The 25020-nt window shown below is 41.7% G+C and overlaps 1 protein-coding gene across 20 annotated transcripts in view; it reads right to left on the bottom strand.

Annotated features, from left to right (window-relative positions):
* Positions 1–25020, bottom strand: part of SVIL (supervillin) — a 483923-nt gene that overhangs the window by 217802 nt on the left and 241101 nt on the right. For all 20 annotated transcript variants that reach the window (XM_033931470.1, XM_033931469.1, XM_033931472.1 and 17 more), the window contains one exon: positions 3224–3287. Coding sequence is in view for 15 of the 20 variants with exons in the window: in XM_033931457.1 (XP_033787348.1) it covers positions 3224–3287 (64 nt within the window). In the remaining 5 variants the exon portion in view is untranslated. The remainder of the gene's footprint in view (positions 1–3223; positions 3288–25020) is intronic.

Below are 25020 nucleotides of genomic sequence, written 5' to 3'. Positions count from 1 at the left end.
CCAATAGCAGCCTTAGGCCCCGCCCCAGCACATCATCTGATGCGCAGGGAGAGGCCTAAGGCACTGATTCGCTGAGGCACCTCAGGCTCCTCCCTTTGGAGGGGCTGGGGCACCTCAGCCAATCAGGGACTTCCTTAAGGAGGAGTCTAAGGAAGTCTTTGATTGGCCAAAACAAGGGTGCATTTCTATAACAGCACTGCGATACCAACTCTTATATACCATGTGGAAACCTAACCAGTAATGAAAACAAACTAGATGGTTTTGATTCACACAGCTAAGCAGAGTCCTACATATCAAGAAACAAGAAAAAGTTTAAAATGGAAGCGATATATAGTCAACGACACAGCCATCAATTGGTAAATACTAAAGCAATGACAACAGATGGTTGGAGCACCTACAAGGTATGGATAAACAGGGCGTGCTAAATTTGCATTGATTGCCTGTTGAGGCTCGTGTTAAATTTAAGTTTGGGTGTTTTTGTTATAAAGTTCTTTTTGGTACGGCTCCTATTTATCTTGTAGATTCATTCTCCATTATTGGATCCAAACATCAGGAAGGTACTCATGGCTTGTTTAGCGTTCCTTCAACTAAAGGATGTTGGTATAAAAAATTTCATCACCATCTGCTTGCTTAACAAGTGGCTCTCTGGGACAGGGAACTAAAACATCTGCTTCGTTGTTCTAAGTCTTATTATGATTTTGGAATGGAATTGAAAACTCTTCTGATTAGTATTTAACTAATCTGTTCCTTTTGTATGGTATTTTTAAACTTTATGTAAACCGCATTGACCTTTTTGGTTATGGGGTATAGAAATGAACTATTAGATTAGATATTAGATACAAAGGCAAGTCACGAACTGGAAACAGGAAGGCCAGACTGACATGATGTCAAACTGGTAGAAAGGACCTTACCGGGCTGGATATCAGTTGGTCAGAAACAGTTGACAAAATACAAGACTGACAAGTATGGAAGACGCATTTGTCTGCCTTATGCATCAACGGGCTAAAGACAACATAATAATCACCAAGAACCTAAAACTTTATAATTCAAGCTATAAAAGTTACTTGGAAAAAAAAAAAAAAAAAGGATGCACGGCAACTGATGGCCACTGTGAGGGCCTGTCCAGCTTTGGTGCGCAATAGGTCCCAACTCCCCTTTTCCTTTTAGGATGACAAAATGAGTGCCAGTACCATCAGAAAATGTCCAGCACAGCTACTGTTTTTAAAAGGCAACAACTCGCTTATTTTATTTTATTTTTTTTTTTTAAGTGCTCCCTATTAACCAAACTAGAACACCCCAAAGCTGTCCTGCCAATTTCTTGGACCTGCCTTCACTTTTAAAGACAATGTTGAGTAGAAGGGTCAAGGGCAATAATCAGCTCTAAATACCAGCAAATGTCATCTATTGTGTGCTGGAGATGGACAACACTGCAGTAACCCGACACTCGCTTGCACGTTGCACTACTAGGGATCTTCAGCATAAAACGGATTGTAATCTACATTGTTGGTCCATAACTCACAAAACACAGCTACAGCAATACACTAACAGCAACTAGGATGAAAAACGGCAGGTATGGATGGATTTTGCTTCCACCCAGTTGTTTACGGGAACAGAGGGGAAATTTAATAGAATCTGAATGTCTTTTACCTTCTGAAGGGATAGAAAGTTTTTCAGAGAGGAATATATCTGAAGATTAATGAGGCAATCTGCACTATGGAAGAAGAAGGGATGATGTAACTCCACCCTCTCCTTTCTCCTGGAAGAGATCTTGTCATTAAAATCACTGAAGCCTACTCAAGAGCACAGGGCATCAGGAGGCGACACATATGAACAAGGCCAGAAGGCACTAGTTTAAAAAGTTTTACATACGTTTATTTTATTTTTAGCATTTATACACTGCTTTTAGCCTAAGCAGTTTACATTCAGGTACTCAAGTATTTCTCCCTATCTGTCCCAGTGGACTCACAATCTGCTTAACGTACTTGGGGCAATGAAGTGTTAAGCGACTTGCCCAGGGTCACAAGGAGCAGCACTGAGCTTAACCTGCAACCTCAAGGTGCTGAGGCTGCAGCCCTAACCACTAGAACAGAAAAAGGTGGAAGTCCACACAGCAGTATAAAGATGACTCAGGAAAGTGTATAATTGTTTATTTAAAAATTTTTTTTTTTTTTTTTATAACCCACATATATATATATATATAAAAAAAAAAAAATCCAACTGGAACAGTATACAAAAGAAGTTGTAAAACTGGACCCGACACGGTCCATGTTTCAACGGACGCTACCTTCTTCAGGAGTTCATGTATCTTCTATGTGATCCTGTTTGAAAATAACTTACTTCTCCTTTCACAAAACCGCACCAAGAGGTTTTTAGTGCCAGCCAGCGTGCTGAATGCTCTGCACTGTTCCAACGGTCAGAGTTCCTATGAGCGTTGGAGCTAGTGCAGAGCATTCAGCACGCCGGCTAGCGCTAAAAACCTCTTGTGCAGTTTTGTAAAAGGGGGGAGGGGGGTTAGCTTGTTAAACCAATTGTGGCAATTACCAGTGATACAAGCTAAGTTATTTTCAAACAGGATAACATAGAAGATACATGAACTCCTGAAGAAGGTAGCGTCCGTTGAAACATGGACTGCGTCAGGTCCAGTTTTACAACTTCTTTTGTATACTGTTCCAGTTGGATTTTTTTTTTTTAATATGTGCTTTTTAATATTATTTTAAATAAACAATTCTACACTTTCCTGGGTCATTTTTATACTGCTGTGTGGACTCCCCATCTTTTTCTGTTTTGGTTTCTGCTCTGTGATGGACTCAATCCCCGCCCCCCTTTTTTTGGGGGGTGGAGCTAACCTCTAAGCCACTCGTCCACTAAGCCATCTCTCTTAGGAAATGCCCTTTAGGCATACTATGTAATAGCACTCCTCTTTCAACATCGTCAGCTCCTGATTTGTGGAATCAGAAATTTCTGCTTACCGCTAACTTCACCACAGCCTATAAATTCAAAGTCAAAATGAATTCAAAATTTGTTCAGATCTTTCTAGAATAAGGTGCGTAATCTCTCCAGAGATACCATTTAGTACAGGTTACATGTGTAGAGTTCACGTGCACGTCGGCAGGGAATAACTGATCATAAGGACACAATAATAATAAACAATACTGTAAGCAAATTAGATAGTTCCAAAGTTTTGAAATCAAACAGGTTAACAAAATGAAAAAAGGTCTCTCACCTGAATGCCTTTCTCTGAAATAGTGCTGAGGTTTTCAATCTTACTGAAGGCTCTCTCCTAAAACCTAAAAGAAAACAAAATATGTTGAGCATTTGGCGCATTTTTTGTTTGCGAGTTAATATATATGTTAATATATATGAGGATTCTGCTTTGTGACTGTTATATTGCTACAAGTGATGACTTAATAAAAGACTGAATCAGGAACATCTCTTTTACAGCTCCTTCTGTTTTATTTCTTGTTTTTTACCATTTCACTGTGGAAGTCTTGAGTTTTCCCTTGTTTGTTGCAAATAATAATACATCATTCTTATATTCAGCAAATAATCATAAAAAGTTCAACACTGATCACAGACTAAAAAGACAAGGACATTTACCTTGGAATTGCAACATTATTATTAAAACAAATTAAAAGTCCCAATACATATCATATTTTCTTAGTTACATATTGCAAAAACAAAACTGTCGTCTTCAACGCCTTCCTAAAACGTAAAGAATTTGTATAAGAAGTTATTTTTGTAGGTAGAGCATGCCACATTTTTGAAAAAGAAGAGACCAAAATCTTCAAATATCTCATACCCCTTGGGCTAGGAATGGTCAGTCTTATCCAATTTCTACAAGGTCTGACAATTAAGTTCGCTTAAGTTAGCAGCAATGTATTAAAAAACTCGGTAAGGTTTCAAACCTTGGTGTATCAGTGTCTCCCAACTGAGTGTCTTCCTGAGTGGCGTTCAATATTGTTGCACATTTTTGTGTGCCGTTGCAGAAATGTCAGAACTTGAATTACAGCAATGAACAAACATTAAATTTCTTGTTAAACCTCAGACTAGAAGGAAAGGGTTCCTGCAATTGAGACAATCCGTACTGTCTTTGGGTGCTAAATTTCAGCTTAGATATTCCTGTAAATGTTTGATCCTTTTGGATCAGCATTTATATATTTTTTCGACCCTCCTCAGTTACGGTTTTTCCTAGAGGGGAAAGGAGCAATCCCTCCCAGTACCTCTACATGGACGTAATCCTTAAATATAGTAGAAGATGTAATACCGCCTTATTGATATAGTTGTTTTTGTATATTACCTTGATATCTATCAGATCCCACGATAGAATATGAATTGTTTCTCCATAATGTGGACTTTTTTTTAGAGAGAGATTGTTAATTTCATATGGATTTTTATTTATCCTTTGATTGTATTTCCTGTTTAATTGTGTGCAAATCTCTCTCTTTTCTTTATATATATATACTCGAATTGTATATTTATAAATTAAATTAATTAATTAAAAATTAAAAAAAAATTCCTGTTAAACTTAGCAAGTGTGGAAATAAAATCAGGGACATGTTAGTCCAAGTTTATAGGGATAATGCCATGAAGAAAACAGCAGTGTACAAATGGATTAAACCAGTGTTTTTCAACCTTTTTACACCCGTGGACCGGCAGAAATAAAAGAATTATTTTGTGGACCAGCAAACTACTAAGACTGAAATTTTTTTAAAAAACCACATTTCCGCCCCGTCTCCACGAGCTCGGCCCCCGCAAACCATCTGATCCCATCCGCACAAGCCTCAGTTATGATTTTATTTTGAAAGTTTTTTATTAAAGTATAAAAAGAAACAATATTCTGTACAATTGTCATTGTATAAATATAAATATACAGAGCAAGGACCAACAAAACCCCTGCCTCCCCTCCCCATATATCCCCTCTTCTATCAAGAAAACTGAACAAGCCAAATTATTAGAGAATGCTACACAGAAATATCATGCTAACAGAATACTGCAGTCACACATGACAGGAATAGTGTTAGGGGAGTACCCCCTGGTCCGAGAGAGCCCTAAGCCAGCTGGAAGCTAAAGAAGCACTGCCTGGGCTTTGCAGTCCCCAGTTATGTCTCTAGCAGGATATATATTTCAAATCTAATCTAATCTAATCTAATCCTTAGGTTTGTATACCACATCATCTCCACGTTCGTAGAGCTCGACGCGGTTTACAGTAGGAGAAATAGGAAGGAACTACAACAGAGGGTTAGAGGTAGAAGTGTGAAGAAAATTTAGAGAAAATTTAGAAGAAAATCTGATAAATTCTAATGACAAAATAGAAATAAAATTATTTTTTTCATCCTTTTGTTGCCTCTGGTTTCTGCTTTCATCTTCTTTTCACTTTTTTCCTTCCAGCGTCTGCCCTGTCTCTTCAATCCAGCATCTGCACGTTCCATCCACTGTCTGCCCCTTCCAGAAACTGTCTGTCTCCCCCTGCCATCTCTCCTGTAGACCTCCCCTTTGGTCTGGCATCCATCATCTTCCCTCTGTTCCCTCATGGTCTGGCATCTTTCTCCTTTCATCTCTCTTTCCCTCCCCCCTGTGGTTTTTAGCATCTCTCTCTTCTCATTTCCTCTGCTCAGATCCGATATCTCTGTCTCCTTCCCTGTTCTCTGGCATCTCTCTCTCTTCCCTTTCCTTCTCTGGTCTTCCTTCTTTATTTTCTGCCTCCATCTAAATTAAATTATTTCTTACTGTGCAGTCCTCAGTTTCCCTCTTTTCACTGTGTCTACCCACAGCATACCATCCCTTTTCTTTACCCCTCCACTATCTCACTAACTCTATCTTCTTCCCCATCCAGCATATGTCCTTTTTCTTTATCCCTCCTTCCATCCAGTATGTGTTCTTTCTCCACTTCCATTCAGCATTTGCTCTCCCTTCTCCCCATTTCCATCATCTGCCCTCTTCTCTCTCCCCCTTATCCCCACTTCCATCATCTGCCCCTTCTCTTTCTTTCCCCCACTTCCATCATCTGCCCTCTTCTCTCCCCCCTTCTCCTCACTTCCATCATCTGCCCCTTCTCTCTCTTTCTCCCCACTTCCATCATCTGCCTCCTTCTCTCTCTTTCCCCCCACTTCCATCATCTGCCTCCTTCTCTCTCTTTCCCCCCACTTCCATCATCTGTCCCCTTCTCTCAATCTCTCCATCCACCACAGGCCCATCTCTCTCCCTTCCTCTCACCTTTCTTTCCAATTTTGGCAAAAAGATCGGCAATGCCCCCCTCCACCCCCACGATGACACTCAAGATCGGCAATGGGCCTCCTTCTCCCCCCGGCATCAACAGCACTTCAGATCAGGTGCAGTCCAAAGCTTCCCTCTGACTCGAACTGTCTGGGCAGAAACAGGAAGCTGAGTAAAAGGGAAGCTTTGGGCTGAGCACCGCGTTGCCGATCTGAAGTGCTGTTGATGCCGGGGGGAGAAGGAGGCCTGTTGCTGAACTTGAATTGCGTCGTGGGGGGGGGGGGGGCGCCGATGCCGCTCATCACCGTTGCAGCCCAGATGCTGCCGAAGGCCCCAATCCGTTCTTGCCAGCCCTATGTGGACCGGCAGGAATTTTCTGCGAACGGACCGGCGGTTGAAGAACAGTGGATTAAACGTTTTTCTGAGGGAAGAGAAAGTGTCACTAATGAAAAAAAGTCAGCTAGCCAATAATGAACAGAACTGACGAAAACATTGCAAAATTCCAACGAATTGTGCATCAAAATTGTTGGCTGAATATAAGAAGCATAGCCAAACCAAGTAAACATCGCTAGAGAAACAGGAAAATCTTAACTAAAAATCTTGGCATGAGAAAGGTCTGGTAGCGCTATAGAAATAATTAATAGTAGTAGTAATAGTAGTAGTGTGTGCAAAAATGGTCCCAAAGAGCTCACCGATGAACAAAAGCAAAGGAAAGTCGAAATTTGCTAAAACCTTTTGGAGAGGCAAAATGATGTTTTGGACTATGTCAGTGGTCGGCAAACTCATTAGTCAAAAGTGCAAAGATCAGCAGTACAATGATTAAGATTTCTTTTGCAAGCCAAATTTCTTTTCAAGAACCATGTTTTTAGGAGTCGGTTTAAATTAGCTACTAACATTAAATAAAACCAGATATCATAATAATAATGATCTTATTTATTGACATAAAAAAATATTTTTCTACCTTTTGTCGTTTCTGCTTTAATCATTTTGTCTTCACTCACTTCTTTCTAGCCAGCATCTGTCCTCTCTCTATCTTCCATGCAGCATCAGCCCCTTCCATGTCTGCCCTCTCTCTCTGCCCCTGCCAGCCACTGTTCGCCCTCTCCTCGTTCCATATGGCATCTTCCTTCTTTCTATGCTCGTTCCATAAACTGTCTATCTTGTGCCCCTTCTCTCCTTTGTACATGATTCATTTCAGCTCTGCCACCTCTCCATTTTTCTCTGTCATCACCCCCTCCCCTATGCTCTGGCATTTCTCTCATCTCCTTTCCTTCCCACACCACGGTCTGGCATCTATCTCCTTCCCTTCCCTGATTCCCAGGCATCTCTCTCCTTTCCTTACATCTCTCCCTTCTCATCCATGCTCTGACATCACTTCCTTCCTTTTCCCTTAGTCTGACATACCTTCCTCCTTCCCTGCATGCCCTGGCATTTCGGTAACCAGAATGTTCCTTTTTAGAGGGGCCCCAACACGGCAACTGTTCTCACAAGCTGCCAGCAGCTGCCCCAAAGTTTTTCTTCTGCTGCAACTTCCGTTTCCAACAGGGCAGATCAGTGCAGAGGGAAAGCTTCGGGACAGTCACCAGCAGTTTGTGAGAACAGCTGCCATGTCAGGGCCCCTCTGAAAAGGAAAAGTTAGGTGTTTAATAAAGAAGTTTAGACCGCAGGACCCCCTCATCTGTGGGGCCCAGGACAGCTGCTCTGTTTGCTTTTCTGTTAAAAATAAAAATGTCCAACTGATGTCTTTTTTGGGCTTTGCTGGATCAGGGACAGAACTACTAATCTTCTTTTGTCTTACAATTGTGAGACAAAAGATTAGTATTTCTGTCTCTGATCCAGCACAGTTCAAAGAAGGCATCAGTTGGACATTTTTATTTTTAACATAAAAGCAAATAAGTGGACAGCACATGAAAATAAGAGAAATAAGAGAACATTTTTTTAGATCCACAGAAGATGATTCTGTTTCCTAAATAAAAATAATTTTTTTTTGAGGGGGGGGGGGAGGGAATGGGGAGAAATGTCAGGGGTTCTCAACCCAGTCCTACCTACACAGTCCGGTACCTGCAGAGAGGAGCTAACAATAACTGTCGTTTTCAAGTGGGTTTTCTCTTTCCCACCACTCTCCTTCCACCCGACAGAGGAAACTCCTAGTAAGTCTGCGCAGCACAGCATGTAAAACAAAGCGCATGCACTACGTTACACTGGTGACATAACTCGTGCGGTGATTAACCATTAAAAGAAAAGGGGGGTTCAATAGGAGACACTGCCGAAAGAAGGTTATATTTTAAAATCTTCGGTACTTGTTGCTGTATCCTAACTCTCTTTGTTTTGCCGGGAGCCAGACCGTGAGTATTGTGCAGACAAACTGACCTGCTGACACAGCCAAAGAGGGAGGAAGGAAAACTGTTGAATTTCTTGGGGGAAAGATGAGGAGTTCCGGCCAGCAGGGGAGGGAAAGCTGGACAGTACGGGGGAGGAGGAGCAGTAGGGAAGGCAAGCGATTGCTTTCCCCCCCCAGCCAAAATTTTCCTTTACAGAAGGGCCCCAACACAGCAGCTGTTCTCACAAGCTGCCGGCGGCTACCCCAAAGTTTTCCCTCTGCCGCAACTTCCCATTTCTGATAAGGCAGATCGCCATAGAGGGAAAGCTTCAGAGCAGCTGCCGGCAGTTTGTAAGAATGGCTGCCATGTCGGGGTCCCTCTGAAAAGGAAATTGTAGGTGTTTAATAAAGAAGTTTGGATCGCAGGGCTTTTGGGCCCTAGGCACTTGCAAAGCCGCACTCAAGTGACTAAAGAGCCGTATGCAGCTCGCGAGCCGCGGTTTGCCGACCACTGGACTATGTTATCACTGGTGATGAAACATGGGTGCACCAATACGACCCTGAAACAAAGCATCAGAGTGCACAATGGAAGTCAGCCAATTCTCCATGATCAAAAAATTTCTGCCCGTCCAAATCAAGAGTCAAAATGATGTTGATAACCTTTTTTGATATCAGAGAGATTGTTCACTATGAGTTTGGGTGTCAGGTTAAAAGCGCGCAGGGACAAAGGCGCGCCCAGACAATTGAGTGCAGCGCGGATGTGCGCGCCGCTCAAAATTAATGTTTTTAGGGCTCCGATGGGGGGGGGGGCGTGGGGGGAACCCCCACTTTACTTAATAGACATCGTGCTGCATTGTGGGGGCATTGTGGGGGGGTGTGGGGGGTTGTAACCCCCCACATTTTACTGAAAACTTCACTTTTTCCCTGTTTTTAGGGAAAAAGTTAAGTTTACGGTAAAATGTGGAGGGTTACAACCCCCCCAAACCCCCCATAATGCCGGCGCGATGTCTATTAAGTAAAGTGGGGAGGGTCCCCAACAAAACCCCCTGTCGGAGCCCCTAAAAACACTAATTTTGAGCGGTGCACGCCCCCCGCGCTGTGCTCAATTGTCTGGGCGCGCCTTTGTCTTTCGCGCCGTTGTCTATGAACCATGAATTTGTACCAACTGGACAAACAGTTAACCAAGTTTACTATTTGGAAGTGCTGAAAAGGCTACATGAAAAAGTTAAGCCAAAACAACCTGAACTTTTCACCAACTCGTGGCTCTTGCATCACGACAATGCACCAGCTCACACGGCACTGTCTGTGAGGGAGTTTTTAGCCAGAAAAGAAATTACTGTATTGGAATACCCTTCCTACTCATCTTTACTTGTTCCCTTTGCCTTTTTTCTATACCCGAAGGTAAATGAAATATTGAAAGCAAGGCATTTGATGACATTCAGGACATCAAGAGTAATACAACGACAGTTCTGACGAGCATTCCAGAAAAAGAGTTCCAAAATTGCTTTGAAGGGTGGACTAATTGCTGGCATTGGTTCATAGCTTCCCAAGGAGAGTACATCGAAGGTGACCATAGTGATATTCAGCAATGAGGTATGTAGTACTTTTTCTAGGATGAGTTCAGAAACTTAATTGTCAGACAGTAGAAGACCTTTTACATGTTTGATTTGTGACTTTGATCCAATCATTCATATAAGCAGGAGCTATCCTAGATCACTCACATGTTGGCCAGAGAATTAAGTGATCTGCATTTTAATCAATTAACTGTTCATGCCTGTGTCCTTAAAATCAGGACAGCCCCATCTCAATAAATCAATATAAAACCACCCATGTAAGCAGTAAAACTCACCGCACTGCAATTTATTTACAAAAGCTCATTCACATCAATGTTACTTTGTTAAACCAAATGGAAATGGAGTTCAAAGCTTCTTAAAATAATAGAAGGGCAATCTGGATGAGCACCAGATTCACATGATATAAGAACAGCTGGGAAAATTGTTCCTATGGAAATCACCCACACCCGCTCCAGACCAAACTGTACCGAGTTTAATCAAAATCACGTGTGTGTGTGAAAGTTCTGACAATTACAATGGTACATGACTTCTCATGGGTTTGGGCACGCAATGTGCTGGTCTAGTAGGAAAACCACAAGTAGATGACGTGAATAAAGCTTGTAGAAAAAAAAAAACAAAACACACAAATGCAATTTTCACCGCTTTGGAGACAAAAGGCAAAAAGTGCATGCTGTGATGCATAGTCAGTCCTGACTAAGGCAAACAATTAGAAGAGTACAGAGAGGTCACATTGTGCACTGAAGAAAGGGGTCACACAAACATAGAAAAAAAGCAAAAATAGATCAAGCAATGAGGTCAGATGGGATGCATATTCATTTGGGAGATTTGGGAGTTCTCACCTTTCCAATCGTGCTCATGTCAGCTTAGAGCACTATAATATTCACTTAGGGAGAAATTCTAGAAATGACGCCAAAAGACGCCTAAATGCAGCCAACTATGATGAACTAGGCCACACAAAAATTATATGCAGAAAAATGTGCCAACCTCCTCACAAACCCTCCAGAAAAGTAGACTAGCACTGGGGTCAAACAGGGAAAAAAGCAGGGTACCAATTCATCCTGTGTAAGTAAGCATCTGAGCAAAACCTCAGTTCAACAGCAAAGGGATACCTGATGTGCCTGTGTGCAGAGGTCCACCACTTTAAATGTGAACCGAGTATCAAGATTGATATTCCAGCCCTCTACAATCTCTTCTTTTTTCCCCCGAAAGGCCTTTTATAATCAACACATCTGTTTATCTCTATCCTTGCCAGACTGACTGGGGTCTCTCAAGTAGTGCTGCCCGATTCAGGGGAAAAATTTTTGATTCGATTCAGCCTATTGAGTCAATTTTTTGATTTGATTCACTTTTCCTACCCAATTGGGCGGTTTTTTTCAAATGTCCTGGCAGGTGTATTTTGTAGTCTTCCTACCCACTCCCACCCCCCTTTGCCCTCTTCAACCCCACACCGGCGCTGTGGTGTAAACAAAATAAAAAATACTTTTTATTTCTCTGTTAGGTCCTAGCTCATGCTTGCTGTTAAAAACCAGCTCTGGCAGGATACACATTTCAAATCTGACATGTAGTAAGCACAAAATAGAAAATAAAGTTATTTTTTTCTACCTTCCACTGTCATATCCAACATTTGTTTCTTTCTCACTGTCTACCATCTCTCTTCTCCCTCCCTCTACCTTGTTCCCTGGGTTAAACCTCTCTATTCCCCTCCATGCAGCATCTCTCCCTTCCTCCCCTCCTTTATCATGTGCAAAATTTCTTTCTCCCCATGCACCATCTCTCCCTGCCCTCCACCCTTTGTCCAACATTTCTTTCTTTCTCTCTCTCTTTTCCATGCATGTCTCCCTCCCCTCCACCATATCAAGGATTTCTTCCTCATCCCCTTCTAACTCTTTGCTTCATCTCTCCCTTCTTCTCCTCCACCCCAATTCTTCCTCTATTTCTTACCCCATGTGCAGCATCTTTCCACAACTCCCATCCACCTGAGCAGCAGCTTTCCTCCTCTCCCACCCATTCCCCTGTACAGTAGTTTTTTATCCCTCCCTCCCATTCCCCTGTTCAGCAGCACCCCAGCAACCCTCCCACTGTGAGACCTGAGATACCTCAGAGGACTCCTAAAACAGCAGCAGCAGTGCTCTAAATGGGCTGCTTTGCAACCTGCCCCGCTAGGGCTTCCCTCTACAGCATTACCAATAACATCATCAGTAATGCAGCAGAGGAAAAGCCCTGACGGGGAAGGCCGCTAAACAGCCCATTTAGAGCACTGTCGCTGCTACTGTTTTAGGAGGCCTCAGAGGTATGTCAGGTCTCACCAGGACGGGGGTCACTGAATTGGTGAGTTCGATTTTCTCAGACAATGACTCAGTTCAAATCAATTCACCAAAGTGAATCAGTGAATCGATTCAAATTGGCAAATCAGGCAGCACTACTCTCAAGCTGCCTAGTCCCAGTTATTTCCCTGGGAGGCAGAAGGGAACAGCAGCTTTGAGCACTTAACCCCCACCCCCCTCTACTACCAAGGGCTGATTGAAAAGTAACGCGACTGCCTCTGGGTTTTTTTTTCCCCAAAGAAGTAGATGTGGCAACATTGTGAAGCTCAAACATCAACCTTTCTGAATCTGCAAGTTCTTTCTTATAGTACTGCTTACTGTGTTTTGGTTATTGTTTTACTTGATTTGCTCATTTTTGTTGTACTTCATTTGATAGTTAATAAAGATGATGTTAAAAAAACAAAAAAAGGTATGACAGGGTGGGGGGTGTTTTATAAAGGTACTGAGAGCACACCTAACTTTTTGTTGATTTTGTTTTCTCTCCGTTTGCTGTATCTTAATTGTAGTTTAGGGGGGGGGGGTGCTGGTACGGAGTTGGGTATTTGCCTAGGGTCAAATATTCTCTTGTTGGTTTTCTCTAACCCTTGGGAGGGTGAAGGGTGGTTTTTCCTCAGGGACCATAAGAGTCCAGGTCCTTGATGGGGTTAATAGAGTTTTTGAATATTTGGGGTGTATGGGGTTTGGGAGGGTGGGGGGATTGAAGTGCTCTTTGTATAACATAAAATTATGATGGTTCTTTCACCACATTGTTATTGTTGCTTTCTGGTTTCTTGTGGCTTTGGTTGTTATCCGGCTCTGTTGTCATTTATTGGATTTGTTTTACCATCAATAAAAATGTTTATACTTAAAAAAGATTGTGGGGGGGATTTAAAAAGGTACCAGGGGGGGGAAGGAAAAAATTGTTAGTCAGCTGGGATGGATCCCTCCTATCCCAGCGTACCACTAGACCACCAGAGGTGAGGGTGGGGTTACAGGGCAGGGAAGGGGGGACAGGGTGCAAAGCCTAGCAAGGAGTGTGCAGAGCCTGACAGTGCACAATTTGGTTCAGAATGGTTTTTTTTCTTGTTTTCCTCCTCTAAATCTAGGATGCGTCTTATGGTCAGGTATGTCTTATGGTGCGAAAAATACAGTATGTACTATTTTTATTCTTCTGTGTGTATTCATTATGTACATAATTGTGGTTTTTGTTCCCCGCTCTGGAAAACAGTGGGTTATAAATTAATAAACTAAACTAAATACAAATGTGTAGTAAAGGAGGGGGAGCTCAAACTCCATGACAGTGATTGGCTGGAACCGATTCATCCACCTAAGCTGACCTAAAAACTACAAACCCTAGATTTGCCACAGTTCCATGTCAAGCAAGACTGTACACATTGCTGAGTGTGGGATTTTATGAAGGACTGGGATTGGTGACATGCTTTTAACACCTCTACCCCTCCCATTCATTTGCAAACCATCCATCATACCTTTAATGTATAAGTTATACAAAGTTCCTTCTATAGATTCCCTAGACTCTGAGCACATTCAGACTCTAAATGTCCATTTTCTAACCTATACAAAGTCTAAGAAAAGGAAACAATTCAGGTCTATACTACTGCAAAAGAGAGGGAAAGTGTCCAACCAAATGGACCTTATGACACAAAGAATATGATGGCAGATTAAAACCATATTTATGTGCAGACTGAAATGCTCCATTTCTAGCATATTTCTGGTCTGAAAATAGTAATATAGAATCCTTAGTTCTAGTATTATATACATGCGTTCTAAAAATGCCCACAACACTGGCATCCAAAAGTACAGGCCCTACAATCACACACTTTTTAACACGCATGTGATGATGGCCTAAAGGAGGAGGAAGAGAGGTGGGGAGCAGCAAGTCAATTGGTGGGGGTGACAGGGGCATGACAGGGCAAAAGACAATTTGCAAAGAGTGCCCAGAGAAAACAGAAACAGTAAACATTTAAACAAAAATTTAAAACCCACATTAAACCAAGAAAAATGTATTTGAGAGGCCAACTGGGATGATGCTCTCAAAATAATTTAACATTCTAAACCAAAATTAAGGGTATGTCTTGACCCATTCCAGACATTTTAAAATTTGATCCAGGCAAAACAGATGCAGTACACATGCTTTTGGTTTAAGATAGGCCACCAGAGGGTTATTTTTATGTTTTTTCCTTACTCTGGTCAAGATGACTTGCCACACTCACTTGTGCTTCTCAAGTGCGCATTTTCACCAAAAAGAGTTTAAAAGGAAGTAGCATAAGATCCAAAAGCCAAAATGATTTCCATTAACATATATGAATTAATTAATTAATTAATTAGACCACGTTATTGTGTGCTTATATTCAGTGACGTACCTAGCATATGTGACACCCGGGCCCATCATTTTTTGCCCCCCCCCTCCCATCTATATGAAAAATATGATTTTTAGTAACAATCTACATATCGCACAACAAGAATGTACCTAGGAAAAGGCAGCATCTTAAACACTGCAGTGAGCACTAGAACACCTGAAGAAAGCACTAGAAGTACCTGAAGAAAGAGCTGTTAGGATGGGAGGACATAAGAGAAGTGGAAAGACAGTGGTCTAAGCTGAAAGGAGAGATAAAAATGGCTACGGACCTTTATGTGAAGAAAATCAATAAAAACAAGAGAAAAAGGAAGCCGATATGGTTCTCCAACCTAGTGGCTGAGAAAATAAAGGCGAAAGAGTTGGCGTTCATGAAATATAAAAAAAACCAAGAATAGGTGAGCAGAAAGGACTACAGGGTGAAACTGAAAGAAGCCAAGAGAGAGATACGTTTGGCGAAGGCACAGGCGGAAGAACAAATGGCTAAAAATGTAAAAAAGGGAGATAAAAATTTTTTCAGATATATTAGTGAAAGGAGGAAGATAAAAAATGGAATTGCTAGGCTAAAAGATGCTGGGAACAAATATGTGGAGAGTGATGAGGAGAAAGCAAATGTGCTAAACAAATACTTCTGTTTTGTGTTCACAGAAAAAAATCCTGGAGAAGGACCGAGATTGTCAGGCAAAGTTACACGAGAAAATGGAGTAGATTCTGCGCCGTTCACGGAGGAGGGTGTTTATGAGCAACTTGAAAAACTGAAGGTGGACAAAGCGATGGGACCAGACGGGATCCATCCCAGGATACTAAGGGAGCTCAGAGAGGTTCTGGTGAGTCCTATTAAAGACTTGTTCAACAAATCTCTGGAGACGGGAGTGATTCCTGGGGATTGGAGGAGAGCGGATGTGGTCCCTATTCATAAAAGTGGTCACAGGAATGAAGCAGGAAACTACAGGCCGGTGAGCCTCACTTCAGTTGTTGGAAAAATAATGGAAGTGTTGCTAAAAGAAAGGATAGTGTACTTCCTTGAATCTAATGGGTTACAGGATCCGAGGCAACATGGCTTTACAAAAGGTAAATCGTGCCAAACGAACCTGATTGAATTTTTTGATTGGGTGACCAGAGAGCTGGATCGAGGACATATGCTAGATGTAATTTACTTGGATTTCAGCAAAGGCTTTGATACAGTTCCTCATAGGAGGCTGTTGAACAAAATTGAAGGGCTGAAGTTAGGACCCAAAGTGGTGAACTGGGTCAGAAACTGGCTGTCGGACAGACGCCAGAGGGTGGTGGTTAATGGAAGTCGCTCGAAGGAAGGAAAGGTGACTAGTGGAGTCCCTCAGGGTTCGGTGCTGGGGCCAATCCTGTTCAATATGTATGTAAGTGACATTGCTGAAGGGTTAGAAGGAAAAGTGTGCCTTTTTGCAGATGATACCAAGATTTGTAGCAGAGTAAACACCGAAGAGGGAGTGGAAAATATGAAAAAGGATCTGCAAAAGTTAGAGGAATGGTCTAATGCCTGGCAACTAAAATTCAATGCAAAGAAATGCAGAGTAATGCATTTGGGGATTAATAATAGGAAGGAACCGTATATGCTGGGAGGAGAGAAGCTGATATGCACGGACAGGGAGAGGGACCTTGGGGTGATAGTGTCCGAAGATCTAAAGGCGAAAAAACAGTGTGACAAGGCAGTGGCTGCTGCCAGAAGGATGCTGGGCTGTATAAAGAGAGGCGTAGTCAGTAGAAGGAAGAAGGTGTTGATGCCCCTGTACAGGTCATTGGTGAGGCCCCACTTGGAGTATTGTGTTCAGTTTTGGAGACCGTATCTGGCGAAAGACGTAAGAAGACTTGAGGCGGTCCAGAGGAGGGCGACGAAAATGATAGGAGGCTTGCGCCAGAAGACGTATGAGGAGAGACTGGAAGCCCTGAATATGTATACCCTAGAGGAAAGGAGAGACAGGGGAGATATGATTCAGACGTTCAAATACTTGAAGGGTATTAACGTAGAACAAAATCTTTTCCAGAGAAAGGAAAATGGTAAAACCAGAGGACATAATTTGAGGTTGAGGGGTGGTAGATTCAGGGGCAATGTTAGGAAATTCTACTTTACGGAGAGGGTAGTGGATGCCTGGAATGTGCTCCCGAGAGAGGTGGTGGAGAGTAAAACTGTGACTGAGTTCAAAGAAGCGTGGGATGAACACAGAAGATTTAGAATCAGAAAATAATATTAAATATTGAACTAGGCCAGTTACTGGGCAGACTTGCACGGTCTGTGTCTGTGTATGGCCGTTTGGTGGAGGATGGGCAGGGGAGGGCTTCAATGGCTGGGAGGGTGTAGATGGGCTGGAGTAAGTCTTAACAGAGATTTTGGCAGTTGGAACCCAAGCACAGTACCGGGTAAAGCTTTGGATTCTTGCCCAGAAATAGCTAAGAAAAAAAAAAAAAAAAAAAATTTAATTGAATCAGGTTGGGCAGACTGGATGGACCATTCGGGTCTTTATCTGCCGTCATCTACTATGTTACTATGTTACCAACACATACATTGTAAAACTAAACAAACCAGATCCTGCACAGTCAATTGATCCTGTACAGTCAATGCTATCAGAAAGCCATGTCCCTTTCATACACCAGACAGATACACCCTCGCCCAATATGGAATAATCACAAACTAAAAATAGAAATATGTAGATAAAAGTTAAACTGAACTGCCAAGAAACCAGACTCTGCATACAATGTAACACCACAACACCACAAAAACAGTAATACATGTCCTCTAATACTGTGCAAAATATTAAGACAGTAGATATATATTTGAAAAAACTGATACATAACAATCACCACTTTACAAATCTATATATATAAAATCGGAGGTATGTATGTGTGTGTGTATGTGCCGCGATCACGCAAAAACGGCTTGACCGATTTTAACCAAACTTGGTATGCAGATCCCTCACTACCTGGGATGATATGTTCTGGGGGTCTCGTGGCCCACCTGCACACGTGGGCGGAGCTACAAGCATAAAATCAGATTTCACCCATTCATGTCAATGGAAAAAATGTAAAAAGCTGCCATTCTCACAGTAATTCAAAAACGGCTTGACCGATTTGAACGAACCTTGGTATGCAGATCCCTCACTACCTGGGGTGATATGTTCTGGGGGGTCTCGCGGCCCTCCTGCACACGTGGGCGGAGCTACAAACAGATCATCAGATTTCTCCCATTCATGTCAATGGAAAAAAATTAAAAAGCTGCCATTCTCACAGTAATTCAAAAACGGCTTGACCGATTTGAACGAAACTTGGTATGCTGATCCCTCACTACCTGGGGTTATATGTTCTGGGGGTCTCGCGGCCCACCTGCACATGTGGGCGGAGCTACAAACAGAACATCAGATTTCACCCATTCATGTCAATTGATAAAATGTAAACAGCTGCCATTCTCACAGTAATTCAAAAACGGCTTGACCGATTTGAACGAACCTTGGTATGCAGATCCCTCACTACCTGGGGTGATATGTTCTGGGGGTCTCGTGGCCCACCAGCACACGTGGGCGGAGCTACAAACAGAACATCAGATTTCACCCATTCATGTAAATGGAAAAAATGTAAAAAGCTGCCATTCTCACAGTAATTCCAACTACCTGGGGTGATATGTTCTGGGGGTCTCGCGGCCCACCTGCACACGTGGGCGGAGCTACAAACAGAACATCAGATTTCACCCATTCATGTCAATGGAAAAAATGTAAACAGCTGCCATTCTCACAGTACATCAAAAACGGCTTGACCGATTTGAACGAAACTTGGTATGCAGATCCCTCACTACCTGGGGTGATATGTTCTGGGGGTCTCTTCACCCAAGAATTTATATGTTCTTGCTCCTGGAGGTGAAACTAAAAATGTTGTTTATAATCAAGTTTTGTGTTAGTTGTATTGTATTCATTTTGTCAAATATTTCACATTATAATTTGAATATTGTACTTTTTATAAAGCTGTAAAAAAATAATTTCATTCACCACTATAAAGTATCTTTATTTGAATCCATTTACAGTGTTATTGCTATAATTAAATACCCGTGCAACGCCGGGGCATCAGCTAGTTAACAAATACAAATAAAACAAATAATGAGAAAAAGAAAATACAATTTTATTGGACTAATCCCCGTAAGCTCGGTCCTCATCCCCACAAACCACCTGATTCCATCCACACAAGCCTTGAATTGTTTTATACTGAACTTATTATATTAAAGTATAAAAAGAAACAATATTCTTACAATTGTCAATTTATAAATCGTCTTCTCCCCACTCTCTCTTCCCCATTTTCCTTCAGCGTCCTCAGCCCACTCTCTCCACTTTCCTTCAGTGCACGCACATAAAAACAAGCAAGTAATTTTATATCATTTTCATTCTATTCATTCATAGAAATTAAAGTCTAAATAATGCCAGTCACATAACAAAACATGATTTTACAAAAATAATTCCCTACACAGTCAAGCCTGCAAGGATTACTAGATGTCTTTCAGCAGTTCCCCTCCTTCCCTCCCCCTTACCTTCGTGGCCAAGTCAAAATGATCTACCAACAATAAAATTTTAAAAACACAAAGCACACTGTACACAGAGAAAATATTAATTATCATTTATATTCCGCGGGTTTTCAAAGAGGTCAAGGCAGATGACTTTATGCAATGTCACCTCAGTAACAATTATACAAAAATAGACAAATATACCCCCTCCCTTTTTACTAAACCGCGATAGCGTTTTTTAGCGCAGGGAGCTGTGCTGAATGCCCCACGCTGCTCTCGATGCTCATAGGCTTCCTGCGCTAAAAACTGCTATTGCGGTTTAGTAAAAGGGGGCCATAGTACAAAATATAGACAGCATATATAAATTCTCAAAACGGACACATTTTGATCACTAAATTGAAAATAAAATCATTTTTCCTACCTTTGGTAATTTCATGAGTCTCTGGTTGCACTTTATTCTTCTGACTGTGCATCAAATATTTCTTCCCTTCTTTCAGTCTCCTGTATGCTTCCTCTCCTCCAGACCTCATTCCCTCCCCCAACTTTTTCTTTGTTTCATCCTGTCCCCTTCTTTCTTTCTTTCTCCATGCCCCCTTTCTTTCTGTATGTCTGTCTTTCTCTCTCTCCGTGCCCCCTTCTTTCTTTCTCTCTCCCCATGCCCCCTTTCTTTCTCTCTCTCTCTTCATGCCCCCTTTCTTTCTCTGTCTGTCTTTCTCTCTCTCTCCGTGCCCCATTTCTTTCTTTCACCCTGCCCCCTTCTTTCTTTTTCTCTCCATGCCCTTTCTTTCTCTGTCTGTCTTTCTCTCTCTCTCCATGTCCCATTTCTTTCTTTCTTTCACCCTGCCCCCTTTCTTTCTTTCTTTCTCCCTGCCCTCCCCCATGCCACCGCCATTGGGAAACATGCTGCTGCCACCGCCGCCGGAGAAAGGCTGCCACTGGCCATCGGAAACAGGCAGGCGCCGAGTTTGCCCTGCTTCTCTTCCCCGCGGGCCGACCAACTCTCGCTGCCCGACGTCAATTCTAAGGTTGGAGAGGACTTTCCGGGCCAGCCAGGCAACGATTGGCTGGCCCAGAACGTCCTCTCTGATGTCAGAATTGACGTCAGATGGCTAGAGTTGGTTGGCTCGCGGGGAAGAGAAGCAGGAAGGGAGAACTCGGCACCGGCTTGTTTCTGATGACGGCAATGGAAGCCTTTCTCCGGCGGCAGCCTATTCCCCGGTGAGTGGCCAGTTGTGCACCCCCTTGGGCCGTGCACCCGGGGTGGACCGCCCCCCCCCCTTGGTATGCCACTGCTTATATTAAATATATATCACCCTTGCAAAGGCTTTGGCAAACTTCATCAGCGTCTGGAAATCATATATTTGTCTATTTTCTCCTCTGAAATTGCACAAGACATAAAACCATATAAAATCTTCTCTGAAGCAGTCTGGAAGAAGATAGACTATTTCTCAATATAATAATAAATAAGAAAAAAAATTATAATAATTTAATCCAAACCCAAGAATCAGTTCCAAGAAGTTGTCACACATCAGTAGACAATAAAGCAGCTACATACTAAGCTAATTAAAAGCTTTGTTTAACTGCCAGTGGAGGAGAAATGCCCTTTGAGAAAATTATGCACTGAAGCTTGTTAGTCATGACCGCAATTAGAAGCGGCCACTGGATTTTAGGCATCCAGCACACAGGGATGTATTTCAAGCTAGCACAGCAAAGCAATTATTTTAGCACCCTTACCTGGTTCCTCAGGATACTTCATGGTTCTTACATAGCCGGAAACCTGTGGATTTCTGAACATGGTTGCACTACCAAAATATTTCAGCAAATTTAAAAAATAACTTCCTGTTGTTTTTTTGTTTTCTGTGGATTTTTTTTTTTAGTGGCCACAGTCCTAGGCCTTTCTTGGCAGCATTGTGCAAAAGGTTTTTCGTAAGAGGACTGGAGCTGTCAGGCTCTGGCGTCTCAGGGAGTACAGTAAATGCTTAGCAATGGGCTGCAAACTGGGGCAGCTCACACAGTAATCAGATTACAAGCAGAAATTAGGCACACAAAACGTTAAAACAGACTGGAGAACAGCGACTGGGAGAGTTACAATACTGTGGCTTCAAACCTGGACAAATCAATCCATATTCTAACAGAGAAAAGAGAAAACAGGCACAATATTCAACAAGAAGGGAAAGCTTCTCTTTATCTCAACCTCAGCTAATCAGAAAAGTACAAAGATTGTCTGAACAGAAAGTAAAACCGGATTCTGAACTGCTAATAGTACTTCAACCAGTCAAAGCATTCCACTGCCCATTCTGCTTATCTAATAAGGAGTCAGAAGAGAGACTCAACAGCCAAGATTTATGGGCAACATCTGAGAAGAATTATAAAGAAAGAAAAGAACTGATATATGAATGGACCAAATACTTTTAAGACATAAGGTGTTAGGTGAGCTGCATCTTACAGTTTTACAAGTAGAGATTTCCAGCTGTTCTAACCTATAAAAAGCAAGTTTCCAAGATTTTATTGTAAATATGTATTTTACTTTACACTATACAGTTACTTTGTACAAAATATTTAACAGGTTGAATAGTTGCAGGACAGATTTAAGTGTGGTGGGAAATCAGAGAAAAGATAGCAATAAAAATTATGCTACCCGGATAGTAATTGTCTTTCCTTGAGCTTTGCCAGACCAGTCTAGCTAAGAGCGATTGTGTCTCTCCGCTCCCCCCACCACAAGATGAAGGCAGAGTAAAACTGTATGGCTTCTGTATATAGGTCTCATACTAATACCCTTGCAGGGCCACATTTTGGATTTGTAGGTATTTGGAGGGCAACAGAAAAAATAGTTAATGTCTTATTAAAGAAATGACAACTTTGCATGAGGTAAAACTTGTTATAGTAATTATAACGAGTTTTACATCATGCAAAGTTGTAATATAGTTTATAAATCTTATAACTATAAGTTTATAAAAATAAATATAATAAAACTTTCAGCTGTGTATAGCTGACTTATAGTCATAAGATTTAAAAACTTATAGTATAAACTTTATCATATAAGTTTAAACTATAAGTTTATAAATCTTATAATTATAAGTCAGTTATACACAGCTGAAAGCAGAGCAGAAAGTTAAAAACTATCAAAGTATTAACTGCAAGAGACAAGATTTTGGACCAACTATTTTGAGGCCCCTCGGTATTATAAAGAATGATTCTTTATGGAAAACTTGTGCCTTAAGTAACCGGCGGTCACGTCCGCAACCACCTTCAGCTCTCACCTCCTCCAGCACCGGACACATGCACAAGCTGTACTGCCTTCAATGGTTACCTTACGTTCTGGAACGTTGCCCGCCTCTCTGCTGTAACCTCACGCAAGCGCTTTCCTGTGTCTGCACGTGATTGGCCTCCACCTCACAATCGCTTACAGATGCAGGAAAGTGTTTGCGTGAGTTTACAGCAACCACCAGACGTGACTCCTGGACAAGTTTCCCATAAAGAATGATTCTTTATAATACTGAGGGACTCAAAATAGTACCTGGTGGGCCGTGAGTTTGAGACCACTGCTATAGGCTGTTGCAGCCAGCAAATCAGTTAGTATTATTGTATCATAGCTACAAACTGTTTCCTCTTGCTTTTACAGGTGATGTTCTCCATCAATTCCAAATCCTCCTTTCTTCCCTTTGAATGCCAGTTCCTAGATAAAAACAATATGCATCCCCCTCTTTTTTTATTATGCCTTTCAGTTAATTAAGGCTGAGCCACTTAAGATCTCTGTCAAGTACTTCCCCAAATGTCACGGTCTTCTGTGGCGTGTTCTAGTCTGGTAGGACTCAAGAAAGTTAAGTGATCATAAGTTAATTTTTTTATTTACAGAATTTATACAATACCAATCCTGACAAAATTCTGGAACATCTCATCCCAACTTAAAAAAACTGATAAGAGCCTAATACCAGAAAACAAAGCACCATTTCATAACCTTGCAAATCAAATTTCTATGCCACCAATAAGAATCACCATATTGCAAGATTTAGACAATGCAGGCTAAATCTACTTCTAAACTGAAAAAAAGTTTTTAATTTTCAATTTTTTTTTGGGGGGGGGGAGGGGAGCCAAAGATCAGACTCATTTCTCAGTGCCAAAAGGAGCAATTTCACATCACTGGTGCACTCCCTGAAAAAATTCATGATTGCCAACAATCCAACTGCTTCCATGATCTAGGGCAGGATGGGCAACCTCAGTTCTCGAGAGCTGCAACTTTGTTGGGTTTTTAGGATTTCCCCAATGAATATGCATGGCATCTATTTACATTCACTACCTACATTGTATGCACAAAGATATCATGCATAATCATTGGAGAAATCCTGAAAACATGACAGGGTTGTGTCCTCAAGGACTGAGGTTACCCATCCCTGATCTAACTAGCTAAATTTTAACAAACTGAGTTGTTGATACTAAACAACTCTTTCCCTAAACTGCGCAGGTTTATCTGTATTTAGCACTAGAACCAGCAGCTTAAAATTATTTCTGAAATGGACAAATGCAAGTCAGCATATTTCATTAAAGTGGCAGATTATTTTGGAAAGAGACACACTCTTTCCTGAACGTGTACAAAGGTTCATGCATGCAGTCAGAAAAGAGCACACTGTTAAGGATATTGCTCCCCTCTCCCCCCAAAAAAATCCCACAAATAAGAAGCCTTGAACAAAAGAAACATTCCTATAAGTGACAAAGGAAAATACAAAAATGAAAGTTTTCTGGCAACACACCCCTTACTGAAAGCCAAACAAGAAGAAATCACATCATTATTCTTGAGAATTATCTGCAATGTAAGGTGGCAAGACAACATTTCAATACAAAATCTTTGATAGGTGTCCAATTTGGAGCATGTCAAATGAAGAACATCAGAATTCCCAAATACAGGATGAGGCCAAAATGGCTATTTGCTGGTGATGCTCAGCCAATTTCTGGAGTATTTCTATATTTCCCAGTTTTATCTATTTTACCTAGGCAGCCTTTATCATTTTTGTTGGTTTTGTGCCATTGACCCACACTTGTTAGGGAGAGTCAAGTGATGTGCTGGGCTGGAGGCAAGCGGTCTCCTTTCATGGCTAGTAGAAAAATCTCTAACTCCGAGTTCATGATCCCCCTCACCAGCAGATATGAGGAGATCAGAACTTTTTTGAGGCCTCAGCAATATCTTTAAGGGCATCATGGCAGGGGCTGGTGTCTCACAGCAGCTCTTGTGATGGTGAAGGCAAAGAAGGAACAATTGCTCACTGGCTTGTATTATGGAACAAGGATGGAGAATTCAGGCATGTAATTTCTACTAATTGGATTGGATTTATTGCACTTGAAATACCGCTAAGACCAATATATTTAGTGGTTTATAAAACTAATTCGATGAAATTACTGTACAATTATAATACAAGATATCTCAGTAAATAAATACAGTACAGTTGCAAGATCTCTCAATAAAAAAGTAAAACAAAGTGGGAATGGGTTAATTTCTTCAGTTTCTATGACATCTCAGAGTTCAATGTTAGCCAGATCCATAATATTGTTGAAAAAGGATGGACTTCAGTTGTTTACGAAAAATATAGTAAGATACCCCCCTCTTTTCCGAACGCATAACGTGGGTTTTAGCGCTGGACGCGGCAGTAACTGCTCCAACGCTCCCGCCCTATGCGTTCGTAAAAGAAGGGGATAGTCCATCCTGAAAGCCTTCCAGCAGTGAATTC

This window comes from Geotrypetes seraphini, chromosome 2 (assembly GCF_902459505.1).
Source record: "Geotrypetes seraphini chromosome 2, aGeoSer1.1, whole genome shotgun sequence".
Lineage (NCBI taxonomy): Eukaryota > Metazoa > Chordata > Amphibia > Gymnophiona > Dermophiidae > Geotrypetes > Geotrypetes seraphini.
The sequence above is the reverse complement of the archived record's forward strand: the minus strand, read 5'-3'. Positions and strand labels throughout refer to the sequence as shown.